Source organism: Trachurus trachurus (assembly GCF_905171665.1).
Source record: "Trachurus trachurus genome assembly, chromosome: 20".
In the NCBI taxonomy this organism is placed as follows: domain Eukaryota; kingdom Metazoa; phylum Chordata; class Actinopteri; order Carangiformes; family Carangidae; genus Trachurus; species Trachurus trachurus.
The window spans coordinates 9,182,307-9,206,635 of NC_139911.1; the positions used below are offsets into that span (position 1 = coordinate 9,182,307).

At 43.8% G+C, this 24,329-nt stretch overlaps 1 protein-coding gene across 1 annotated transcript in view; it reads left to right on the forward strand.

The window, feature by feature from the left end:
* Positions 1-24,329, forward strand: part of zfhx4 (zinc finger homeobox 4) — an 81,176-nt gene that overhangs the window by 36,932 nt on the left and 19,915 nt on the right. The window contains exon 6 of the mRNA XM_083995797.1: positions 5,715-5,949. Coding sequence (XP_083851923.1) covers positions 5,715-5,949 — 235 coding nt within the window. The remainder of the gene's footprint in view (positions 1-5,714; positions 5,950-24,329) is intronic.

Sequence of the window (24,329 nt, forward strand, 5' to 3'; positions counted from 1 at the left end):
TTTTTTCCAAGAGAGGGGCCAGAGGTCAGGAAGCTGTGAACTTCAGATTGACCTTTGCCCCCATACGTCAGACACATTTACGTCACTGCCACAAGTGTGTGTGTGTGTGTGTGTGTGTGTTTGTGTTCTTTTTTGGGAATCTTTCCGGTTTGAACAACAACCTTGTCTGGACCAGTAGTCCTCATGGGGACCAGAGCTGGAGGTTAGGGGGTAGGGTACTGAGGTGAAGGTGAGGGCCCACGAGAATCGGAAGTAAACGCAATATCCTAACAAGGGTAGCAGCACAAATGTGTGTGTGTGTGTGTATGTGTGTGCGCATGTATCCATGATGTGTGGGAGTCAGGAAAATGAAAGGCAAGACTATTAACCGGACTTTCGAGTTACATTATTTTCCACGCTCTCACAAAGCCCTATCACTATTACGTCCTCATTTTTTTCTGCTGACAAACAGCAAAGAGGAATAAAGAAAGAAACGGAGTGAAGAAAGAGAGGAACAAGTAGGAGGGGATAGAGAGAGACGAGAGAGAGAGGGGGAGAGGGGAGAGACAGCACAGGAGTGGAGAGAAGCAGCAGAAAGCTAGTATGAAAGACTCATTGTGATAATTCATTTATTTTGCTTGGCGGCCATTATGCGATGGATACTTATTATTATTGGGTGACCTAAGCTCTGCTCGCCCACAGGTCCTGCACCTCATGGACAGGCCTCAGAGCTACGATCTGATGTGACTGCCAGCAGGCAGAGCCGCGAGAAACAGGAGAGGCAATTTATCTCGAGGAAATATTTTTCTTTGCGTTTATGAAAGTGAGCGCCTTGGTAGAAAAGAGGGGGAAAGACAACCACGAGAAAAGAAAAGAAGGTCAGATGGATCGGAGGGGGGATTTTTATTTCTTTTTTCGGGGTTGTTTTGTGTCTCCAGCATCTTTAGATCACACACAGTGGCCTGTAGGAGTGAGAGAGAGAAAGAGAGAAAGTGGCAGATGTGCATTGTGTGTGTGTGTGTGTGTGTGTGTGTATTTGTGTATTTGCAATGTGCACTCAGCAGTTTTACTACGTGGCTTCTATTTGCATATTTGTTTTTGTGCGTGTGCAGCACTGAATCTGTCTCCCTATACACTACATTCACCACTCTCTTTATCTGGGGAAGCAAGGTGGCACATACCTGGGCCCTTAGCATCTCTCTTCAGCTGTGCAGTCTGCCAGCAAATCCATTGGCAGTGATCTTGCGTTACATCTATGTCTTGGGGGCTGAGTGTCGGTTAGCAGTAACATGTGTTAGGGAGGTGGTAGCACTGATGGAATTCTACACTTGGCAGCCTTCCAGGCAACACTGGTATGTGTTTAAAATACTTTCAAGGAACAAAACACGCTTTTGTTGTTTGCTGGGCCAAGTGGGGCTGTTTTTGTCTCCGATGGCCCCCAGGGGCCCGTGGGGATCGCACCGGAAGCTGGTGACGTTCCAAAAAGAAGGTATACCCAACAACAAGCTCCCCGCTTCCCCCGAAAAAAAACAAAAAAAACACTGATGAAAGGAGATAAAGAGGTTTTCATTTTCACAATGTGTAGGATGTGTGCACATACCCTCAGTGGACACAAACAGGAACACACTGATTCTTTACGTATATATATAAAACATGTACACACATGCCCTGACACACACATAGTGGTTATTAAGGAATAGCTGCAGTGGCAGAGAGGGTTCTTATTTTCAGTATGTGTTCATTAGCTGCCTGGTTCTAGACAGGAAAGAGACATGTTTGTACTGAATACCCTAATTTGTCATTTGGTTTATGGAGGAAAAACACAACTCCGCTGCTTTGCGCTGCTTTCGAAATATTTTTGTCAAGTTACAAGTTTACACGGCACAATCACAGCCACAGACAAAAATAATGCACGATTAAAATTATAGACAAGACACTAAAGCACTCTTGTGAGGTAAAAAAAAAAAAAAATTGCAGTCAAAATTATTGATGCATGAAAACACCAAACACACATACAGTAAGAAGGAGGAAAAAAAGAAGCATTGAATTTCTACCCACACCCACCCATGCACACACACACACTTTCACGTACATGTACATCCACCAAAAGATAAAAGAAGTTGTGAGGAGATGTCTTTTGCCTTGCCTTATTAAGAATTCAGTTAATGAGGCAGCTTTGTCACCACAGATAGAACAAATGAATATGAGACAGCAGCGCCGCTATGTTCCCCACAAACCCAGGGAGCCAGCGGAGGGGAGGTGTGTGTGTGTGTGTGTCTCTCTGTTTATGTGTGTGTGTGAGAAAGGTGTTTTGTAAACATCTCATTCTGCATAATGAATGCAGTCCTCTGTCATCCTCACCCACACACCCCCCCTCACCCACACACACACACACACACACCACAGCAGCAAACCGCTACACAAGGGAGCTCCCCTTACCTGTCAAATTGACTCTCCTCCCTTTTCCCCAATACAAGTCCCAGTGTGTGTGTGTGTGTGTGTGTGTGTGGGGATGTCATCGACAGGGATGACAACCCTGTGTTTTTGACAGGTAAACAGGAAGTCCTGGCTGTCATCATTTGCATTTTCTGTGTACGGTGGGTGTGTGTGTGTGTGTGTACGCACCTCCTCCGCCATCCAGAGATGTCTGGTGCCATGTTTAGGTCCACCCAGGGAGCGCTGTTTAGCTGATTTTGATTGGCCCACAGGGAGCGTTAGCTTATTTTGTTGTTTGCCAAACACTAATCCCCAACAATTAACCACCAGGCACTCTGGAGAGGTGCCATATTGACAGGGATGTGCCTTTCTCCCGTTCTGCACACACACACACACACACCAACCACACGCACAGAGAGACACTCATATAACACCAACGTGTATGTACAGCACACATATACACACACACACACACAAACCAGCTGCGGCATAAATTACATACACGTTTCAAGCAGACACACACAGGCGCAAACCCAGGAGCAGGAACAGTGTGTTTGTGTGTTTGAATATGCATTACACAGCCCACGCCTGGCAGGAGTCAAAGTGCTCCTTTAAAAGTTCATAAATCATGGATGTTCTGGCCTGTGATCACCAGACCGCCTGCATTTCAGGCCTGCAGAGTGCCAGAGAGCGACAGACAGCCTCTAGTTTAGGTCTTAAACAAACCCTCTGGAATGTGCTGATGGGGAGAGAATTAATATTAGGTCTAAACCTATCTGGCAGCCCACTTCAACCCCAAGTATATCATTCAGCTACTCTTAGCTGAAGCCTCATATCCTAAAAACAAATAAAATCTCAGAAGTTGAGAGATTGAGGGATGTGTAATGTTTCTGGCCGTCGCTGATTTATATTAAAATTCTCATTTCAGTTCAGTACAGTTACCTAAAAACGGCCATGAATATGATCCCGGTGAATCCTTTCTCTCAACTATCATGTTTGTCTTGTCTCTGAACGTACAGCACTGGCTTAAAAAACACACGTTTACAATGAGCCTTTCTGCTGGGGAAGGATTGCATTGATTCTGTTAAGTTTTTTCATTCAATTCTCAGTCACTGCTTTTCCCTTCCTGTTCAGTTCTTAGAGGCCCTCGTCTCTATCTGGACACGGCTGAATTTAAAAAGACCAAATGTCCCGCAGCAGTATCAAGTGTCCTTGTTTTTGCGCTCCAGTATTGATTACAGAATGAATGGCATTGTGGATGAATGTAAATCTTTTGTTTATGATGTATAGATGATTGGAATCATTTCAATGGAAAGAAATTATGTTTTATAGTGAAAAGACATGAACTGAAACTTTCCTGTGCATTATGTGTGTATAGTGCTTGTTTGCCTGTGTGTGTGTGTGTGGTTTCCACGGTAAGGCTCAGCAGCCCAGTTCTCCTGTGAGGGAGGGAGAGAAAGAAAGAAAAGAGCTAAAGAAAGAGGGAGAGAAAGAGAGAGAGGGAGAGGGAGAAGGAGCGAGGGAGGCCTCCTTTCACAGAGAAACAAAGATAGCTGTAATTAATGGCCCTGAGCCCTGGACTAGAGGAGCTTTCTTCTGACAACTCTGACTTAATTAAAACTTAAGACTTCTGAAAGGGCCTCTGACTGCGAGGGGACGTCCCACCGTCTTGTGAGAAAAACCTTGTACTTTCCTACAAAAGAAAGAAAGAGGGAGAGACAGAGAGAAAAGATGTGTTAGCGGCTGTAGCTATGTTGCTAATCCCTGTTTGTCAAAGGAGGAAGGGGGGGGTGGGGGGTAAGAACTCACACACCTGCAGCTAACTGTGCCCCCACCCCCCTCAACACACACCCACACACACACACACATACACACACACACACTCCTCCCACACATACATTTTTTCCAATCTCTCTCTTCCTGCTCCATATAAAATGATGTAACAACAACGCTCAGGAGAAAATATTACCTTTCAAACTTTACATGAGCTTCAGGAGTGAAACATCTTCCTATAGGAGCCATGAGAGAGAGACAGTGTAGGGTTTGCACACACACACACAAACACACACACACACATACACACACATCACGTGCGCTCACCATTATGTGCATTAATTCATGCTCAGAACCCTGCACCTGTTTCTCACATGGCTGTATGAATAAATCTTAACAAAGCATAAACTAACCTTCGTGAGCTACCTCTGTGTCTCTGTCTCTGTGCCTTGCTCTCTTTTCCTCTCTGTCTTTTTCTCTCTCTCTCCCTCTCTCCCTCCCCTCCCTTCACAGAGGATCAGATAATAAAAGCTTGGCCTGGTCTTTTGTTTTTGTGCATTGTTCATTAGCCCGGCAGCAACAACAGAGGCACACTTGATATGCTTGGTTTGACTGGGTGTATGGGAGTAGGGCAAGGTGGGATGGGGGTGTGCATGTGTGTGCGTGTGCGTGTTTGAGTGTGTGTGTGTGTGCATGCACACGCTGGGACAGGGCAAGAGGTAGGGGGTAGCTTTGCATGGCTGCAATGCCATTAAAGAGGCAACTGGAAATTAAGGGCTTGCAACTGACAGCAGACTTTGAATGAGAAACCCCTGCAGCTGCCAACAATGAGGGGAGCTGGACAATGTGCATGTTAAAGACAAAAACAGTGTTCTGAACTCAACCCCTTATCTGACTTTCTCTGTGGTTGTAATCTTTACGTCACCTAAAACACATCCAGTGAGTTTGAAGTGGTGCACAGTGCCTAAACTTAACACAACAACAACAACAAAAAAAAACTTCAAGCTACAGGAGTTACAGTGTTTCCACTGTTTAGAGTTCACAAATAAAATAAATGTTGTCCAGCGGATTTAACTGTTTGAGGTCTTGTTTTTATTTGTACATTTATAGTTTCAGCATATATTTGCGTAGAAGTTAGATTTCCAGGAAACTGGCTCTCTAGCAAACATATTGTGGAAAATAATGAGCCAAGTGATTGAGATGTTGCCCGCTGACATTCTGCTGGCTTGTTTGAAGCCAGAGAAATGGGATTTCTGGGTGCTGGATTTTTGGAACCAAACTGGAAGCAGAGGGGAAAGGAAGGGTTTTATAGCCACAAAGCGCAAAACAGTAAGACTAATTTCACAGACAAGGCTCACTTGTTGCGTTCAAATTCATCCAAATACATTGGTAATACCAATTATTGAACACACTACTACAATAGAAATGCTTAGGAGACTTTAAATGGTTGTTGCAGCTTTAACCACCATAAGATGCATGAATGTCGTCTTAACATCTGTGCTCTCCTCCTCTCTCTTGTTCCACAGCACTTGCAGAAGCTGGACAGTACGTACAGCCCGGAGTCGTGTGTCTACTACTGCACGCTGTGCGACTACTCCACTAAGGCCCGCCTCAACCTGGTGCAGCACGCTCGCTCGCCTCGCCACCACCAGAACGAAGGGCTGAGGAAACTCCAGCTGCACCAGCAAGGCCTGGGAGGAGACGAGGATGGACTGAGCCTGCACGAGGTGTTCAGCGTCAAGGAGTGCCACTCCAGCCAAGGTCTGTTTTTATTTAACCTGCTCTGTGTGTTTGCTTATGTTGTTGATTTGAGTTTTCTTTTTTTTAAGGCTATTTTTGGTTGTTCATGTTTCACCTTTTTTTCCTGTCTGTCCAACACATGCCCTGACTTTTTTATTGCCTACTCTGTGTGTGCTTTTTTCCCCCAATTTATGATTTTTGCTGAATGCTGACGTTAGTTGTACAGTGGTCACTTTTCTTCATTTGAAGTCGGATCCATCTTTCTTTACTCCTCCCATCTCTTTTTTTCTCTTTGTCTTGAACCACCCCCTCTTTATTCTGTCAAACTTGATTCCCTCCCTCCTTCCTTCAGCCTTCATATCCAGATCACGTCTTTCGATACAGACCCGTCCATTCCTCCTAATCTCTCCAAAATGAGCATACTGTTCCTATTAGGCTGCCGCGCTTATATCTTCAACACACACACACACACACACACACACTGTCCCGTGCACAGGGACATCCCAGGCAGGCAAGCAGTCAGCTTATGAAATTTCACCTTGGGAGGATCTCATAGTGAAAAGGCCTGTACACACATATGTTATTCACACACACACACGCACACACACACACACACACACACGTATGCTACGGCTACACAGTCTCTCCCTGGAGTGAGCTTTCATTTCCTTTCTCATGACCAAAGCAATTTGGCTTTCATTTAAGAGTCTCCGTCCTGCCAGCAGCTAATAAGTGTAACAGAACTGTAAAACATTCAGAGAGACAAAAAAAAAAAAAGAAAGAAAAAAAAAAAAAAAAAAAAAAAAAAGATTAATCGTTTTTCTTTGAGTGGGGGTTGGATGGTTGGTGAGGGGTTGCAGGGTGTAAGGGGAGGGGGCCGCGCTGTAATTTAAACCAGAAGACGGAGAGTCAGGGTCCATTATTTAGTCATCCCTATGTTAATGCTGCTGGGAGAAAATGAGTGCTTAACTTGTTTTTGCTTTGCTTGACCTGAAGGAGCGGGTGGGGCGGAGGGTGGGGGGGGGTAACACATTTTGATTAGCATTCCAGCATAGCATTTGTCCATGCATCCATCTGTGTGTGTATGTGTGTGTGTGTACTTCTACATGAATCCATGCTCTCTCAAAGTGTCCTGTTTATACTGTACATGTACTCCCAGAAGAGATGGGGGCCCAGCGCTTAGAAACATATGTGAATCTGAATACACACACACACACACACACACACACACACACACACAAGCACGCACGCACACACACACATACATGACCAGTAGAAGAGCTCCCAATCCTGAAATGGAGACTCATGGCTGGTGTACGTTTGGTTTTAATTACACATGGATCAAAGTTTCGGTGAGATTTGGGGTGCAGCAGAAGAAAAGCATGCTTAGATAAATCATTACCACCACCTCCCACCCCCACCCCTACACACACACACATACACAAACACACACTTTTCTGTCTTTCTCCTCTCCTGCTCTTTTAGTCTCTCCCTCTCTCTCTCTCTCTCCTTTTTTGTCCCGCTGCTTCCCTCTCCCTCTCTCTCCTGCTCCTGTCCGTTTTTTCATCAAAAACACAAGCACGGCTTCAAGCCCCCTTTTCCTTTTTTCTCTCTCTTTCTTTCTTTCTTTCTTTCCTGTCCTTTTTACATCTCAAAGCAGTGAGCACAACCAGGTTTTAAAACTGTCAAAAGCAATATTCACCCACTGCACCTATTTCAAATGTTCCACTCTTAAAACACACCATATTTGTTGCTCGGGCTCATTTTATACCTTGGCTTTGATGCCATATGGTGAATTTCCATGAGGAAGCTAGAGCAAAGCTTAAGCGGACGCTGGCAACGTTCAAAATGTTAAGCCACTTTTTTGGATGCCCTCCTTTTGCCCACTCTATATAATTTTTAGTGAACAACAGTATTCTTTCACAGGCTACATGGTAAATGTTTCAAAGGAGTTTCCTTGTCGACTGCACACATTTGGCAGGTGGAGGCAGAGAGCTGAGTAAGAGTGTGTCAACTCCAGATCAAACTCAGAAAGTTAATGCAATAAATAGAGCTTGTAGTCTTGTTCTATATGTTTGTCGTAAAAAAGAGACGTGTTCTTTTTCAGATTTTTTTTCCAGCTGACCCCTAACGTTTCATGCTTATGTTATAAGAAATAAAATGTATTTTATATACATATATAACCGCTGTAGAGTGCTATAGTGATAGATGATGTGAATGTTTTCACCAATGGAAAAGGCTCTATAGTAGGCAACATTTCCAGGCGGTGTTCAGTTTAAGGACCCTCTGTTTGTGTGTACGTGCATGTATGCATGCTGTTAGTTTTCTGGGGCTACAACTCCTGACTCGAGCACTTTCTGTTCATTAGAGACTGGTATGAAAAAGATTAATTTAAGTGCTGACCGGTATCTTTCTCTTAAAGCCTGGGACCTGGCACCGAGCCAGATAATTATAGGCCCATTTGGGAATAAGAGTTCTAATGCTCTGGACTTTATGTACATGTGAATGGCTTTCATTAAACAATTTTGATGCTGATTTTATGGCCTAATTAAGGATACTGTATTGCTGAGACGCATCGTAAGGGTATATAGGTGTTTTGAACAAAGACAGGAGTGTTCAAACAACACCTCTGCTGGACTGCATTATGTGCATGTTGATGCATGTGTTTGCTGCTGCATGTTTATTTGAGAACCTTTCACTCTTTGTTATCCTTCTGAGTCTGTAATTCCCCGAACCTGGGCCCAGGCGTCTCATCTTTTACACTAGGTAAACGCCATTGTGAAAGTGAAGCAGTGTGTGTGTGTGTGTGTGTGTGTGTGTGTGTGTGTGCTTGTCTGCTCGGCTCTAACTCACTGACTGTACAGCACAAACTTTTTACCCTGATCTTTCAGCTGTGTCCTTCAGAAACAAAAAGCCCACTGTGCCCACATTGCTGAGATAAATTGTCTCTCCCTGTGTACAATTAGAAGTGTTAAAGAAAATTGAGTTGAGTTTTTGAGTTTGCATCAGAAGAGCAAGCATAAATGAATTGCCTCTCAACATGGAGGACTTAGAGGCCATTTTGCTTTGAGGGTCGTCCAAAAGTTGTTAGAGAAATTAGATTTTTTGTGCCCTTCTCTGTTCTATAATGAAGTTACACCCTGAATAGAGCTGCTTAGTAAAATTCAGGAAGAAAAAGAAAAATATGACAGTTTGCGAGTCATGGGTATTCCATCATCGATTTTATAATTTGAACAATTTGTTTAGCTGGATTTTTGGAGACATTAACAGTCTCTGAAGTTTAGTCGTTATCATGATTTTCCTCCCTCTGATTGTTTCCCTGTTGCCGCCTCTGTCTCAAGCATTTGACCATTTGTTTAGCCATGAAGAGCACTGTGGGGTTGGTGTGTGTGTGTGTGCGTGCATGTACAATGTGTGTTTCTCTGCGTGCGTATCCTTGCCCATTAGTCCTGTGCTCCATCATGTGTAAAGCTCCTTGTAAGCCAGACGAAGCAGAAACACTAGGGCCTTTTCTGCATACTTTACTTTCTGTCATTTTTCCCCTTTCATTCCCTCTGTCCCTCACAAAAAGGAAAGGGAGATGGGATCTTATGGAGGTAATTATTTCTGAGAGCCCAGCCTGTCATCCATCCCTGCGCCACACCACCACCCACACATCTCCATCCCTCTAAACACCCCCACCGCCACCCAACATGCATTAAAGAGGGAGGGAGAAGACCCTCTTTGTCTGAGTCCCCCTTTTAAACAAAAGACCTCTTCTGACTTAGAGAGACCAATAACACTTTTATCATGTGCATATGGGTGTATGTCTATGTATATGTGAATGCGTGTGCATGCGTGTAGCCGGAGCCATTTGTTTTCTCTGAGTGATAAGGCTCTGGGACATTTTTGATCCTGGCCAAATTAGTGTAGCTGTGCAACCCTTTTACATAGCAGCTGTAGGCTAAAAACTTAGCCTAATGGACACTTATGATCCCTATATGTGGCCCGTGTATGGCTGTGTATGGCTCTGTGTGTGTGTGTTTGTGTGTGCACACGTCTCACAGGAAGTGATGGAATATGGGCAGAGAATAAGTGTGCCATGTTACTTGTTTCCAAGCCCACTGACATTCCCTGTTTCCAAATTTACCAAACCCAAACTGAGTCAAAGCACCAAAAACACAAGAAACAATCATTCACTTTTCAATGTGGGAAAGGGCTTTGCCTTTCCTCGGGGAGCATTTCGATGTGATGACACCAAGGCATCTTTTGAGGTATTAGGTTTTCCCTCCTCCCTCACTCTCACTCCTTCATCTTGTACTTTTTTTTTCCTCTGGGTGGTGGCGGTGGTTTTGCCATTCCAGCGGTTCTCGTCTTTTTTCAAGAAGGTCTCTCCTCAGACAGAAGTCTATTTCCAGGGTTTGTCTCAGTAATTTGTGGCCATTACATAAACATTCACGGATGGCCGGAGGAGTGAGGGAAAGGATGCAACACACACCCAGATCGAGCGAACCACCAAAGTTAGCACACTGGTGGCCATTTTCCTTTTCAAGTCAGCATATCAGCAATAGGTGAGACCAGCTGACTGGAGTTACCTAGTTTAGTTACTGTGCCTTTCTTGTACATGCCTCCCCTCCCCTCTAATGCATTTATCCATTAGATATCTATGTTTAGAAGTGGCCTTAATAGCTTAAAGCGGCAAATTATATTGCATATTGATGTACTTACATACAGATTATTACCTACAGTTCGCAAATTATTTGTGACCTTTTCTTTCTCATTTGTTGAGAAACAGGACGTTACTTATATAAAGGTAAAGGCCATGGATTTCAGTCAGGCGGGATCCATTCCTCGCATTATAAAATCTTGGAATGTTATTTTATGTCTCCAACATGCAGCTCTTGAGGCGAACTATTCTGATGAGAGTAATGTGATTTTACCCAAGAGGAGCTTTGCGAAGTATGTAGTTTTTTTTATTGCTGTGCAATTAGCTGGAGACAATACACTGGATTTTAAATCATTTGTCATATCAAAATAAGACACATTCATATATGTATATTATTATATTTTCGGCAAGTAGCAATTTACCCCAAATTTCCCAAAACCATATTCTCTATGGCTGAGCAAGTAAAAGATGTGGTCATTTTTTGAATAATTCCATCCAAGCAAATTATAATTACTTTGCGGTCTGTGTGTGCACATAGAAAAAAAAAGGGTAGCAGGCTGACTTGTGCCTCTGAAAAAAAATGAGCCTCGTTCACCATGAACTATTTTTGAAATGGTGTGTCGAGGCGGTATGGGCTCAGGCCGATTGTTTTTCTTTGAGTTGAGCAGCTCTTTGGTGGAGGGGTATTACCCGGGCTAAATTGTTCCCTCATGTTTTCCGCCAAGGTTCTGTGCCCACCACACTGACAGTTATAATTTACAGAAATTGCACTGATTATCTGAATTAGCATACCTGACCAATGCCACATTAGTCTTATTTACAATACAAAGCCGTGGGGCTCTGAGGACGCATAGTAAATATGACTTAACCCTTTGAAGAGGGGCCTGGCGTCACAGGGCCAGGACGTCTTTCACGTCTGTGATATCACAAAGAGCTCCAGGCTCTGCTCCATATGGAGCTGAAAGCCGCTGCAAACTCCTGGAAAAGGAAGTGGTGGATGTAAAGTCCATATTGAAATCACAGGGTTGTTGCATGTTTGGCCCCACTCTTTCCATATTTTTTCACCTCTCAGCTCTAGTCCCCATCTTGTCTTCTCCTTATTTTCTGCTTTCACCCCCTCCAACATCTCCCCTCCCCACTCTCCTCACCCCTGCTCTTCTTTATTTTTCTTCTCCCTCACCTCCATTCTTTTCTCTCCTCGATACCCTCATACACCCTCTGTCCATTGACTCTTAACCACAGATGGACAAAACAATGGGCCGTGTCACACAGCATTAAGACAAACAATCCAGTGATGGGAGGAGGGTTGTGTGGAGCCGGAGCCACGGTAACCAGGCAATACGCTCGCTGGGTCCAGGCAGCCACTAATCTCAGACTGCATTGATACAATTCACAGATGGACATTTAAGGCAGCCTTTATGCACACACACTCACACAAAGGAGAAAAAAAAGCAGAAACACTACGGTAGGAGATAGTATTGTCAGGTAGCATTTTTTTGCCATCCCCTCCAGCAGCTACTTCATCCATCAATGGGAGGTATGGAATTGATAGCAGCTATTGATTACCTATAGCCGAGGCTAATCGTCACTACCTGGAGGAAGCTGTGCAGCTATAGTGGCTGTCAGTGGCTTGTCTATGTGAGCCTCCAGCAGTTCAGTGCCAATAACTGCTCCACTCCGGTGTTTACTTACAGCAGACAAATTGCCTAAAACCAAAACACCACATGTTAAAAAAGAAAAGAAAAAAATACTCTAAAGATTCTGGACATTGCTTCTCTTACCAGAGTAACTGAAATGTATGTTTTGTCCACCCAGAGAAACACTGAGAAACACGCTAACTTTCACCTCCCCACCTATGTGAATAAGACCCATCTCCCTCTCTCTCCTTTTCTTCATCTCCCTAATAGGAAATTTGAGCACACTGTGTGAGATTAAAGCAGAGAATCAATGCCTTGTGAGCAATCATTTCCAGACAAATCTCTTTCATCTTTTCTCCCCCCCTCTTCTCCCCTCTCCCTCGTTCTCTCGTTCGTTTTCTCTCCCACCTCCTAATGCTAACAGGGGGGCCCGTGTCATGACATCCCTTTTGCTTTTATCATGTCCTAATAACGTTCAGAAAATTGAGAGAGAAAGAGGAATGTGATAGAGAGAGGAAAAAGGATGCTGAGCAAAAAAAAAAAAGAACAAGAAATGGATAGACTGATAAAAATCCATTGAATGAGCTTGGGTCTCGATTTGTGCTTTGATGTGGATGTCTTTGTGCAAATTATACAAATATGCCCACTGCTTTAGTTCTCTTGAAGCTCTTCATAAGATGCCATCTCCCTTTGCCTTTTTTTTCTGAAGGATGGAAGGTAAGAAGGACGAGTGACAAGTTCATTTAGGGGCATAGAAATATGCGTTTTATAAAATTAAGGTGACTGAAAAAGGAGGCAGGCAGATGGTGAACAGAGGGTGTTATTACGTTTAAGTGCACTTTGCAAATACATAGCCTATACAGTACAGTGCTGTTAAATAAAACAGAAAACAATAATAATTTAAGGTATATGCAGAAAAGACACGGGTGTTTCTGCTCGGTTGGGTCCACAAGATGCTTTACCCATGATGGCGCACGGGGCTAATGGGCGAGGATACACACACACACACACACACACATACACACACACACACACCTTGGCCAGGCCTTTGTTTCCAAAGCAGGTTAATGGAGAGTGAGGAAGAGGAGCGTTGCAATTTTCTGCTCTTTAGGCGCCAGAGAATTCTCTCCAGTGTAAGAGAGACCAGACTCTCAGCGTAATAGGCATTTTACACCCTCATCACCCCTTGCACACAAACACACACACACACGCAAACATGAACACACACTCGACCAGAAACGTGTGGGAGTGTAATAGGCATTCTATGGTGTGTATTGCTGGTCCCCAGAGTGCCAGTAAGTGTTAGACATGCATAGAGTCGGCAATGAGACAATCAGCATGCTGAAATTGAAACCTTGTCTGGAGTCACACAGGAGGGGAGGAAGAGGAGCAGAGCTGGAGGTGGTGGTGGTGGTGAGGATGGGGGGTGAGGGTGGGAGGAGTTGTGGGGTTTTGGAGAGGAGAAGAGAGGAGCAAGGAGAAGATTAAATAAAAAGAGCAGAGGAGCGGCGGTGGGAGCACAGATGGCAGGAGAGGAGAGGATGAGGAAGTGGAATAAGAAGAGAGACGAGACAGAGGGAGAGGAAATAGGAACTGATGTTTGTTTAATTGCCTCATAAGTGATGACACAGATAATTATGTCGAAAAAAGAGATGTTCCTCTTAGGCAGGGCCAATGAGCAGCTGTATCTGTTTTTGTGCGTGCATGTGTGTGTGTCTGTGTGTGTCGCCCTGTCTCTCCCTATAGCCCCATCAACTGTCCCCTCCAGCCACATCAAGTATAGGACACCATTAAAGCCTTACGGTTTGTGTCATATCAAATCATTCAGCTTAATTAACAGAAACACACGCAAAAAAGACACACACACACACATACACACACACAAACTCATCATTTGGAATCATTTTAATTACTCTGTAACATCCTTATTATTAATATCTCCGCTTCATATACCTGGGGATATGAAGACGAGAGCGTGTTCACCTATATTTCCTGTGCGGTGTGTTTGCAGGCGTGTGTGTCCATGTGTGTGTAAGTGATGCTCCCTTGACTTCATATCTAATTGTCTTTTTTAATGACAATACTCCACTGTGTGCCGGCTGTATGTAATGAGTCAGGGTGTGTCAAAGTGCAGGCCTGAGCTGTCTGCTTGAGTTAAGCTCTTTCCGTCTACTGTAGAAGCCTCCAGCGTACACACACTCGCACACGCACATGTGGCGCACACACTCAAAGAGAGACAGTATCAATGTGGGAGTTCCTGTATCTGACACGAGATTAAGAGGGCCAAGTGGAGGAACGTCGAAGAACTGCCCTGTTACATTTGCAAGAGGGGAAAAAGGACCATCCTGTCACACACACGCACACACAACGCGCGCACACAAGCATCCTGTGCTGTAAGTGAGCAGTAGCCTCCCTTGCATTATTCACAGTGGCCGAGTGATCGAAGCCCCGGTTCAATAGCACTAAAGCGGCACATGCTGGAGAGATTTGTCTTACAAAACCTTGACACACACACACACTCGCACACAGGCGCACATATGCTCTCACACACATTGATTTTTGGTGGTGGGAATCTCCCAGGCTTTGGACGAAAGGCAACGACGTGAGAGGGGTTTCCCCTGTCAGAGCAACCCCCTGACAGATGCACACATACACATCAGCACACTTTTTCTGAACCCCACACACACACAGACACACACACACAGTGCATAGACCAATAGCCCAATGGAAGTACATCTTTAATTCTCTCAAAATGAGATTTGATGATGCTGAGGTCAGGCGATAGCATGAATAAGAAAATGAAAGAAGAAATTGGAGATGGGAGACGCAGGATCTGCCTCTTAGATCTGATGGGGTTTCATTTACAGGAAGATGAGCTGATGGTAAAATTAAAAGCAAGAAAAAAAAAGTCTAACTGATCATGTTTCTTTTTTTGCTGACTCTCCTTTTTTTGCGTTTTACCATCAGGGGGCTTTTTGCAAGCGAGGCAGAAAAAAATCACACATTGCCTGATATGTCATATCTTTCCACTGCAGTGTGTGTTTTTTTTTCACACAGGCATGTTCAATTTGAAGCCTTCACTTGATTTGAATGGTGATTTTTTTTTTTTTTTTGAACACATCACTCACTACTTCATTCAGTCTCCCTATTTTCTTTCCGCGCAGCGCGAGCAGGACTAACACACATACCACCCCCTCTGGCATTTTTGACATATTAACATGTATCGACAAGCCAGCACTCTCATGCCTGTAAACACTGACGCACACGTGCACACACCTCTGTCCCCTGAAGACATGTGATCAACCAGACCCAATCCCTTGTAATCATCTGGAACCCACACACACACACACGTATAGTTCCCCTTCAATCCCGGGTAATGGTTTGGGGCAGGGGGCTGAAGCGGGGGGCTTCTTTCCCTTAGCCCCAGTGTCTTAAGCTGCCATTGATTAAATGTTAACTGATATACTCAGCTCTGGCAATCTTGTTAGAGCTGGAGCAGGCAGGCAGCTAGACAGACAGTTTAGGACCTGCGTCCTCCTGATCAATAGCACAGATAAAGATTTCATCCATCAATGAGCTCCCAAAACAAAAGGTATCTGATACTTGATTAGGCCCGTGGGGACATGCACACACACACACACACACACACACACACACACACCTACACACACATATATGATCATGAACACAAAATCGCATATTGCCACATGGGCTGAGGCACATGAAGAGACGACAAACACACACTCAGATCACAAATAAATGCAGTGGGATAATAAAGATTGGCATTTAAGCTTAAATAAGCATACATTTCACACACACACATATAGAATATTTAGCCAAGAATAACACCTCCACCCACCATTCTGAACTCAATCAGTTCCACACCTAATGGTGTAATTGCAACAGATGCATAAGCAAAGTGCTCACACACACACACACACACACACACACACACACACATAGAAGCAGAGCCAAGTTTACAGATAAGGGAGTCCTGACTTTTCCTGGATGAAGGTTAATTGTCCTGTGTTAGTTCATTTAGCTGTGTATTTGTTTGTGTGTGCAGGTGTATGCGCATCTTTTCTCAACAGTGTTGTGTGTGTTGAGGTGTGTGGGTGTGTGTGTGTGTGTGTGTTACCACAAATGCATGTGCATTTAGATCCTCAGAGCATGCCAAAGGCACCGCAAAACGGCTGAATCAATGTCTGGGCGACCACCACTGTTAAAGTGTATCAATAATGTTCCCCTATCTTCTTTCCCGGGTATTGTCACAGGGCAGTTTGAAAGTCCAAGCCTAGCCGCAATTAAGACTTAATTATAAATCAATATAGGGAGTCATTTGAATATTGATTTTTCCTTTTTCTTCAAATTGTTAACATATTCCTCAGCCTGTCTACACTTTTCTCCTTTTTTCTTGCAACTTTAAAAGGAATCAATCCCTCCTTTACAGTCATCAGAGAAGTTCTTTGGCCATAATTTGAGCCAAAAACACAAAGGGATAGTTTGATGGGTGTCGATACCCACGGGTGGTCAAGGGGTAAAAAAAAAAGAAAATGTCACAGCCCCTCAAATTCTGATAGCTTTCCAAATGCACTTAATGATGCTTTGTGGCTCTCAAACACTGATCTCATTTTGGGGGTTTTGAGGTGACATTTGTTGTCACAATCCCAAAATGCATTTCCATAATTTTAACGGCTGACATTTCCTTTGATATGACACCGTATCGCGGCGCACTCCAAAAAAAATGATATCAAAGCAGCCCGGTAACCTGCATTTCATTTGATTAAATGATATCTTTGCTGTTTTATTTTCCTGCTCAGCCATTTTGAGGGGCTGTGAGATTTTCAAGTGGCGTGTCAGGGGCCGGGAGTCTAATGCATGGAAACATGGAGCTTTCTGTTTTCTGACGGCTAGCAGAGATAAGGTAGAGATATGGCTCTAGCACTGGCTCAAATCTAAAACAGATCCCGCTGGGAGGGTTGGGGGAGTTAAGAAAGTGAAGGAAAGGAGATGGGGGGGTGGAGGGGTGGGGTGGAGGTAGCAAGAAAAGGGAATATTGTCAATCCTCTAAGTGTCTGGCGGTGTCTCTCTTTCTTTCCCTCTTTCTCTCACTCGTTCTCTCCCCCACTCTCCCTCAGTAATCTGATTTATTCGAAGCATATGTGTGCTGCTCTGTCTTTGTCTGCTTCTATTAGGGCCAGTGGGGGCCCATATGACATTGTTTAGCCAGTAATGAAATGGACATTTTTTGCATGTTTTTGAGAAAGTCAGAGGAAAGCCAACACTCCTTATTTGTAACCCGTCTGTGAATACCATCTCCAGGGCAGTTGCCCCAGGTCTGTGTATTCGTTTGTGTGTTGCATGTGAACATATGCGCACATGTATTACGGGTTCCATGTGGTCATTTTGTAGATGATTCTGAGCAACCTAATGAATATTTGGGTTTGAAGATATTTCTCTTTTTCTTCCATGACTCTATTCTTCTTATGTTGAAGAGTCCTGCCGTCTCTCCGCTAACCTCAACACATAATAAGACCCTGATGATGCACACATTTTTGTTTTGCACACTCTTCTATGGCAAAGGACACGTTACACGGACTTATTGTCAGTATATGAAATTGTTATGTGCTAATGGCAGCTATGTGGTGCTACCGACTCAACTGAAGACACCATCAATAAGGAATGTAGTGACACAGAAGCAGGGGAAATGAATAGAGTGAATGGAGACCTGGAATAATTTTTCTTTTTGCCTTGTGTCTGTGTGTGTAATTCAAACAAACATGCTGTTATCCTGGCCAAGTGTGAGTCACTGAATACAAACACAAAACATGTCAAAAATGAAAAATCATAAACATGTAATTCTTTTAAATAAGGATTATTCAACTTTCTTTTGTGCTAAATTTTATTTTTTAGTAAATAAATTGTTGATAAAAAATGTTTTTTGATCTTATAACTGTATTGTTATCTGTCCTCTCTATCTGCTCAGATCTTTTCCTTTGATTTCCATCCAGGATTACAGTCTTGTTTTTGGTGGCGCTGAAAGCAGATGGTTTTTATGCAGCTAAAAACGGGACAGTAGCCCAATAGGATAAAGATCTGTTTAAGCATTATCCATTTGGCCACTGCCCGTCACAGGCCTATTTTAAGCATAGACACACACACACACACACACACACACACACACACACACACACACACATACACTTACTCACACACACGCGCACAGACACAGCCATTCTCTTAAACCATGGCAGCCATTTTATTAGATTCCCTGTTTTCAGGCCTTGTATTAGTTCCCGAAAAATAGATAAACCTTGAATACATGACAAGGACCAGTCTGGTCAATTGGAAACTATATCTACCCTGCTGGTATCTTTGTTTACCAGTGTAGTGATGGATGGACAGATAGAGGGATAAATGAAGGCAAAGAGGAACAGATAGGCTAGGCATATGGATGGATAGCTGTGTGAAAAGATATAAAAATAAATGGACAGATGGATAGATAGGTGGATAGACAAATGGATAGCCAGATAGACAGATGAATGCGTCGGGGAGATCCTGTTGGGCTGATAGAGTTGAGCAGGTATGCCGAGAAACAGCTGCTTTCTTCATTAGGTTCATCTATCGATCTCAGACCCACGCTGTGCATGAGTGTGTGTGTCTGTGTGTGTTTGCGTGTGTGTTTTTTTTTAGGAAGAGAGAGGGGAAAGACAGCAGCCTCTGTAGATAAGTGCTGGTAATAGAACAGAATGAATTCTTATCACAGAGATGGGAAGGCCATTAACCCTCAGCTTCTAGTTCTCTGTGTCTGCTCCACTCTCTCACTTTCTCTCTTTCTGTTTCTCCCTCCCACCTCCTTCATTCTGGACCTGACAGGGTCACGTTTGCGAGCGTGTGTGATATTTCCACTATGTGTGCGACTCCCCGAGAGTGCGCGTGCGTGCGTGTGTGTGTGTGTGTGTGTTTTACGGCTGCCGCTGTGCGGACTGCCCCATCGGCCAGATGTTTATAATCAGGGGCTAGATAAATATTGGACTGAGGAATCATAAAAGACCAGGAAAAACAGAAAATAAAGAAAGAGATGGGGGGAGATGAAACAGAGGAGAGGAATCTTCTTTTCAAATTATTCCTAAATCCCTCAGTAAGCTTGCCGTGCCGCCTCCTCAATTCACCTACTCAGCCTAAGGTGATTCAAACAGCCGAAATGCAATATGGCTGTTGTGTAAGATGCAGGTGTTTGTGTGTGTATGTGTGTGCACACTTGTGGAGGTGTACAGTAGGTGTGCTAGCCCATTGTATGAGGCCAGGTGTTGCAGCATTTTTTTTTCCACCACTGAACCTTTTGAAGCCATACTTTTGTCCTGTGAAAACCTTTTGTATTTGCTATTAAAGAATCATTAGCATCATCCCCCCAAGTGTTCGCAGCACTGAAAATGAAACCCCTCTTAACACGAAACAACAGTTTCTGTCTGCGCAGCAAGCAAGACACGCAAGCCTTTAATCTTGGCTATGTTTATTCATATGATTTTTCTTTTTTTTTCCAAAAGAGTAATAGGTGTTTTGTTAGTCGCCTGCAAGACAGCGAAGCGGGCAATTTGAGCGAAAGAAAATACAATGAAGTGTCTCAGGAAGTCGTAATTGACAACAACAAAGCAAATTTGGAGCTGCTGATACAAGCATTTTTATACAAAAGTCATTTTTTCAGCTTATTCTGTCAGTTCAACTTATTGACATTCACACCAGGAGCGTATTAAATGTGACAATCCTATTGTCTGGCTCTCACAGTCAACCTGAAACAATAGATATTTTTTGCTGGTGTAATAAGTTCTCATGTGTTTTAAGCAATAAACGGGTGGGTGTGGGTGGATTGGAGCGTGTGGATGGAAACACGTGTGTTTGCTTGTGCTGGTGTGCGTATTTACATGTTAGCATGTGGGCTGCGGACCTCTGTGCATGAAATACGTTGAACGCTGTGTGGGAGTAAATGTGTGTTATGTGCAGAGAGGGTTTTTCATGTGTAGGTGTGTGTGAGTGTGTATGTGTGTGTGCGTGTGTGTGTCAGTTATTCCCAGGCCCTGTGCAGGAGCTGTAGCCCCTCTCCGCTGGGTTGATGTTTAGTATTTTAGACATGCTACATTAACAACATCTGGTTAAGATCTAAATGCTTGTTAAACGCACTGAAATTCGGGGGGAAAGGTACAGGGAGAACGAGGGGAGAGAGGGGGGGGTAAAGAGGGAGACTAGGGTAAATAAAGATTTGAGGGTGAGAGAACAGGAGGGAGGGAGATCAGTAAGTCTGTAAGGTTATTACTCTGGCAGTATTACCACTGGCCCTTGACTGTGTGTGTGTGTGTGTGTGCGCACACGGCTGTGACTGTGTGGGATGGTGTAATGTTTCAAAGCTTTCCCCCTTTAAAACCTACGGGCCAAACTAGAGCCACGCGCGCGGCGCAGGAATGTGACATCACAGGGCCCCTATTGCTCATATACACTTGCACACATGCAAACACGGTCTCACAGGGGACATGACCAGAGTTGTAGGAAGAAATCATCGTCAACATCACGGCTAAGTGGTGGAGACATGGCAGTCATGGGTGTTACGCAAAACATTAAGGCCGCATTACTACCACAGAGACACCGCACATAGACCATATCTAGTCTCTATTATTGTTGTTACTTCAGATGGCACAGCACTACTGATAATAATGTTGCATACAGACTCATAACAGCTATATAGGAACAGTTTTTCTTCCTAGTTGTTAGAGCATTTCTCATATATTTCTTATGATGTTTTCTTTGGCAGCAATTATGGTTTCAGTCGATGTTCTGCTTTCATAGTGTCCATGATTTAAGATAAACAATAATGTAAGAAAAAATACTCTTTTTTTTTTACTCCTTTACCCCTTTAATGAGCACCATCCTAGCCCTAAGGAAGCAAATTAGAGGCAGCTCGGCCGAGCTAATGAATTCAGCCATTTTGGAGCCTCCGTGTCCAGTTTCCCAGCGTGGCATTGCTCTACGGTTGTGTGCTGTACAACTGAGTCCTCCACCGGGCACATAATGACCCGGCATGGTGGTTATGGGCCCTTAGGGGGAGATGGGAGGGGGAGAGAGTGATCTCAGAGCAGGTCATTATACAGCTAGGGGGCACACACACACACACACACACACACACACACACACACACACACACACACACACAAACACACTGCTCTGACACTTTCAATACATCCTCTATTGCCTCCATCTCCCATATGTCTATTCCTCCGTTTTTTTTGCTCCAAACATCTCTTTCTCTTCTATTCTCTTGATCCCCCTGCATCTATCTGTCTTCCACACATTTCTCTATTATTTTCTTGATTGTGATTTTAAGTAATGATTGTGAATAACTGTAAAATCTTGCTGCTACTTAAAATAATTGGGAACATCTTATTTTCTTCCAAGCTCCTGCGCAGAAAATAAGTTGTGTTTGGAGATTTCAGGTGTTGTTTTTTTAATGGGGGTGGGGTGGGGTAGACAAAAAAATGTATTCATGCAGGAAGCCCAATGGTTATACTTCCAATTAATAGTTAAATCTGAAAGCAGATTGATTTCCCTCTATCCCTGATCAAGAGTCACTTAATTATTCTTTCTTTTTAACGGTTAAATATAGGCTGGTGTTGGTTACACGGTAATCGGACCCATGGTCTGTGGTGAGCTCAAGCTCACCGGCCAGCTTTAATGTTCCGACCGACCCACATCAAAGAGAGTCCCACCAGGCTGCCAAAATCACACACCCTCCACAGCCTGACCCACTCCCTCTGCGCGCGCACGCGTGTGTGTGTGTACATGCGCGCACAGAGGCAGTGGAAGGTGACTGAGAAAGTTTTGCTCTGTGCGTCCTCTGGTAGCGATTAAGTTGATGGTTAAGAGTCCCTGCCGCACAACTCTCTCTCCCTCTCTCTCTCTCTCTCTCACATACACACACACACGCACTTGCACATGACAACTCACATGCAAACACATGGAGTCACTGTCTCACTCACTTGATCAATGGCACACATCCACACAAACACACTCAAACATTGTGCGCACACACACCCGGCGCACACGCACTCCCGTACACACTGATGTGGTGTGTAACTGTCAGGGTCAGTCAGAGGGCAGACGCTGTGCTGATGTATTGAGAGAGCTCGTCTGGGAATGTCCTCAGTGTGGAAACACATTCCCCGTATGCACGCACGCACACACAACTCGCCACAGATCTAACCAGCTCGAAGGGGAAAGGAGTGAAAAAAAAAACACTGATGAGGCCCAGATGATCACCCCTCCTCTCCTTGGTCTTTTTCTCTTTCTTCGCCCACTCTTCACCCTCATTCCTTCCTCTCTTTCCTTCCCTCTGTTCATTGTCTCTCATTTTTCATGTGTCCTATCTAGCTACAGGTAGAGTGCCCCCTAGAGGTTAGTTAAGAAGATGGGTTAGTCACATTATCATCTGGCTGCAACCATGACAGTCATGTTCCTCACACCGTCCTGTCCGTCCTCAGGAAAATTAATGTTTAATTTCAGTTTATTCACATTGATAGATAAATAAAAAATAATGTAAAAAATATTTGTCATTTCATATCAATTCATCATATAAAACAAATGAAGACAGTAATAAACATGAGCTTTTTAAGTACAAAAACTCAAATTAATAATTCTCAAATTATAAACTGCTGATTTGCAGTATGTAATAATGATGATGACTAACTTTTAAAAGCTCATATTTTTGTTTAAAGTCACGGGCTGTATATAAAGAAATTAAATTAACGTATGCAATTATTACATGGGCTATATTTTATAATAAAAATAATCATGATATGATGATGAAGAATATACTTTGAACCTGTTATAGTGCGTTATTTGAAGCAAAGGCAGGCCTATGAGATTTTACATCGTGCAGTCACGGAATGAAGAAAAATAATGATTAGGTGAAAATATGATTTTTTTTCCAACTGTTTTTAATATTTTTTTAGTCTTTCTTTTGAGACATTGTCCTGACCTTGCTGTAAATCAGATGGTTTTCCCCCCCGCTGTATTTCTGTTTTGACCCTTCTCCCTCCTCTTCCTTCCTCACTCCTCTGTGAAACTCGCTGTTCAATTTGTGCCATTTGCTTTTTGTTGGCATCGAACAAAAGTCAAGTATAGACAAAAAAAAAAAAAGCAGTGAAGGACTTTCGAGCCCACTACACACACAACATTTACACCTATCTCCACACAATCTATCTATCCTTCCTCTCTCCCTCTCTATGAAGGTGGGGTGAATTAAAATACAAAGATGGACGCCGCAGCAGCAGCAGCAGCAGCAGCAGTGAAAACTGCAATTTCTGCAGTCCGGGCTCTCTTGGCTGACAGGAGATATTTCATCCCCGTTGTCACCGACATATTAATAAAACATCAGGAGCAGAGTGCAGCCCCAGTCTCTCCCTATTTCACACACACACACACACACACACACACAGGATGGATACATACACCTTGACATAGACTCAGTATACATGTGTGAAAAATGCAAGCAGCTCTCACACGCATGTGGAAATGCAAAAATATAACAGTGTTCATGAATATGAACACGCACACACACACACACACGCACACACACAGACACACAACCACAATTTTCCTCCTCAATCACATGCCAGCATCTGCCATGAAAATTTCATGCTGTATATAATGTCCACTTAATGTGTTGGCGCTTAAAGCAACGGCGCCAGTGCTTAGTCTATGTGTCTGTCGGTGCCCACTGTATGTGAAAGGGTTAATCATATCATGTTTCCGTGTGTGTGTGTGTGTGTGTGAGGGACGGGGGGGTTGCAGTCCGCTCGTGCTCATCATACAATAGCCAAAGTGATTGTATGCAAATGCGAGCTGACCTCAATGCACCCTTTGCCTGATTTCTATGAATATGACTCTGTGTGAGTGTGTGTGTTGTAAAATATGGTTATTAAGGCAGTGCAGGATTGATGAGCACAGCTCTTTTACACACACACACTCACACAAACACACATGCACACAGACACATACACCGGGTCCATTCTCTGGCAGAGTGAGGGGTTTGTGGTGAAAAAGACCCCCTCCCTTTCCCCCATTTAGAAGAC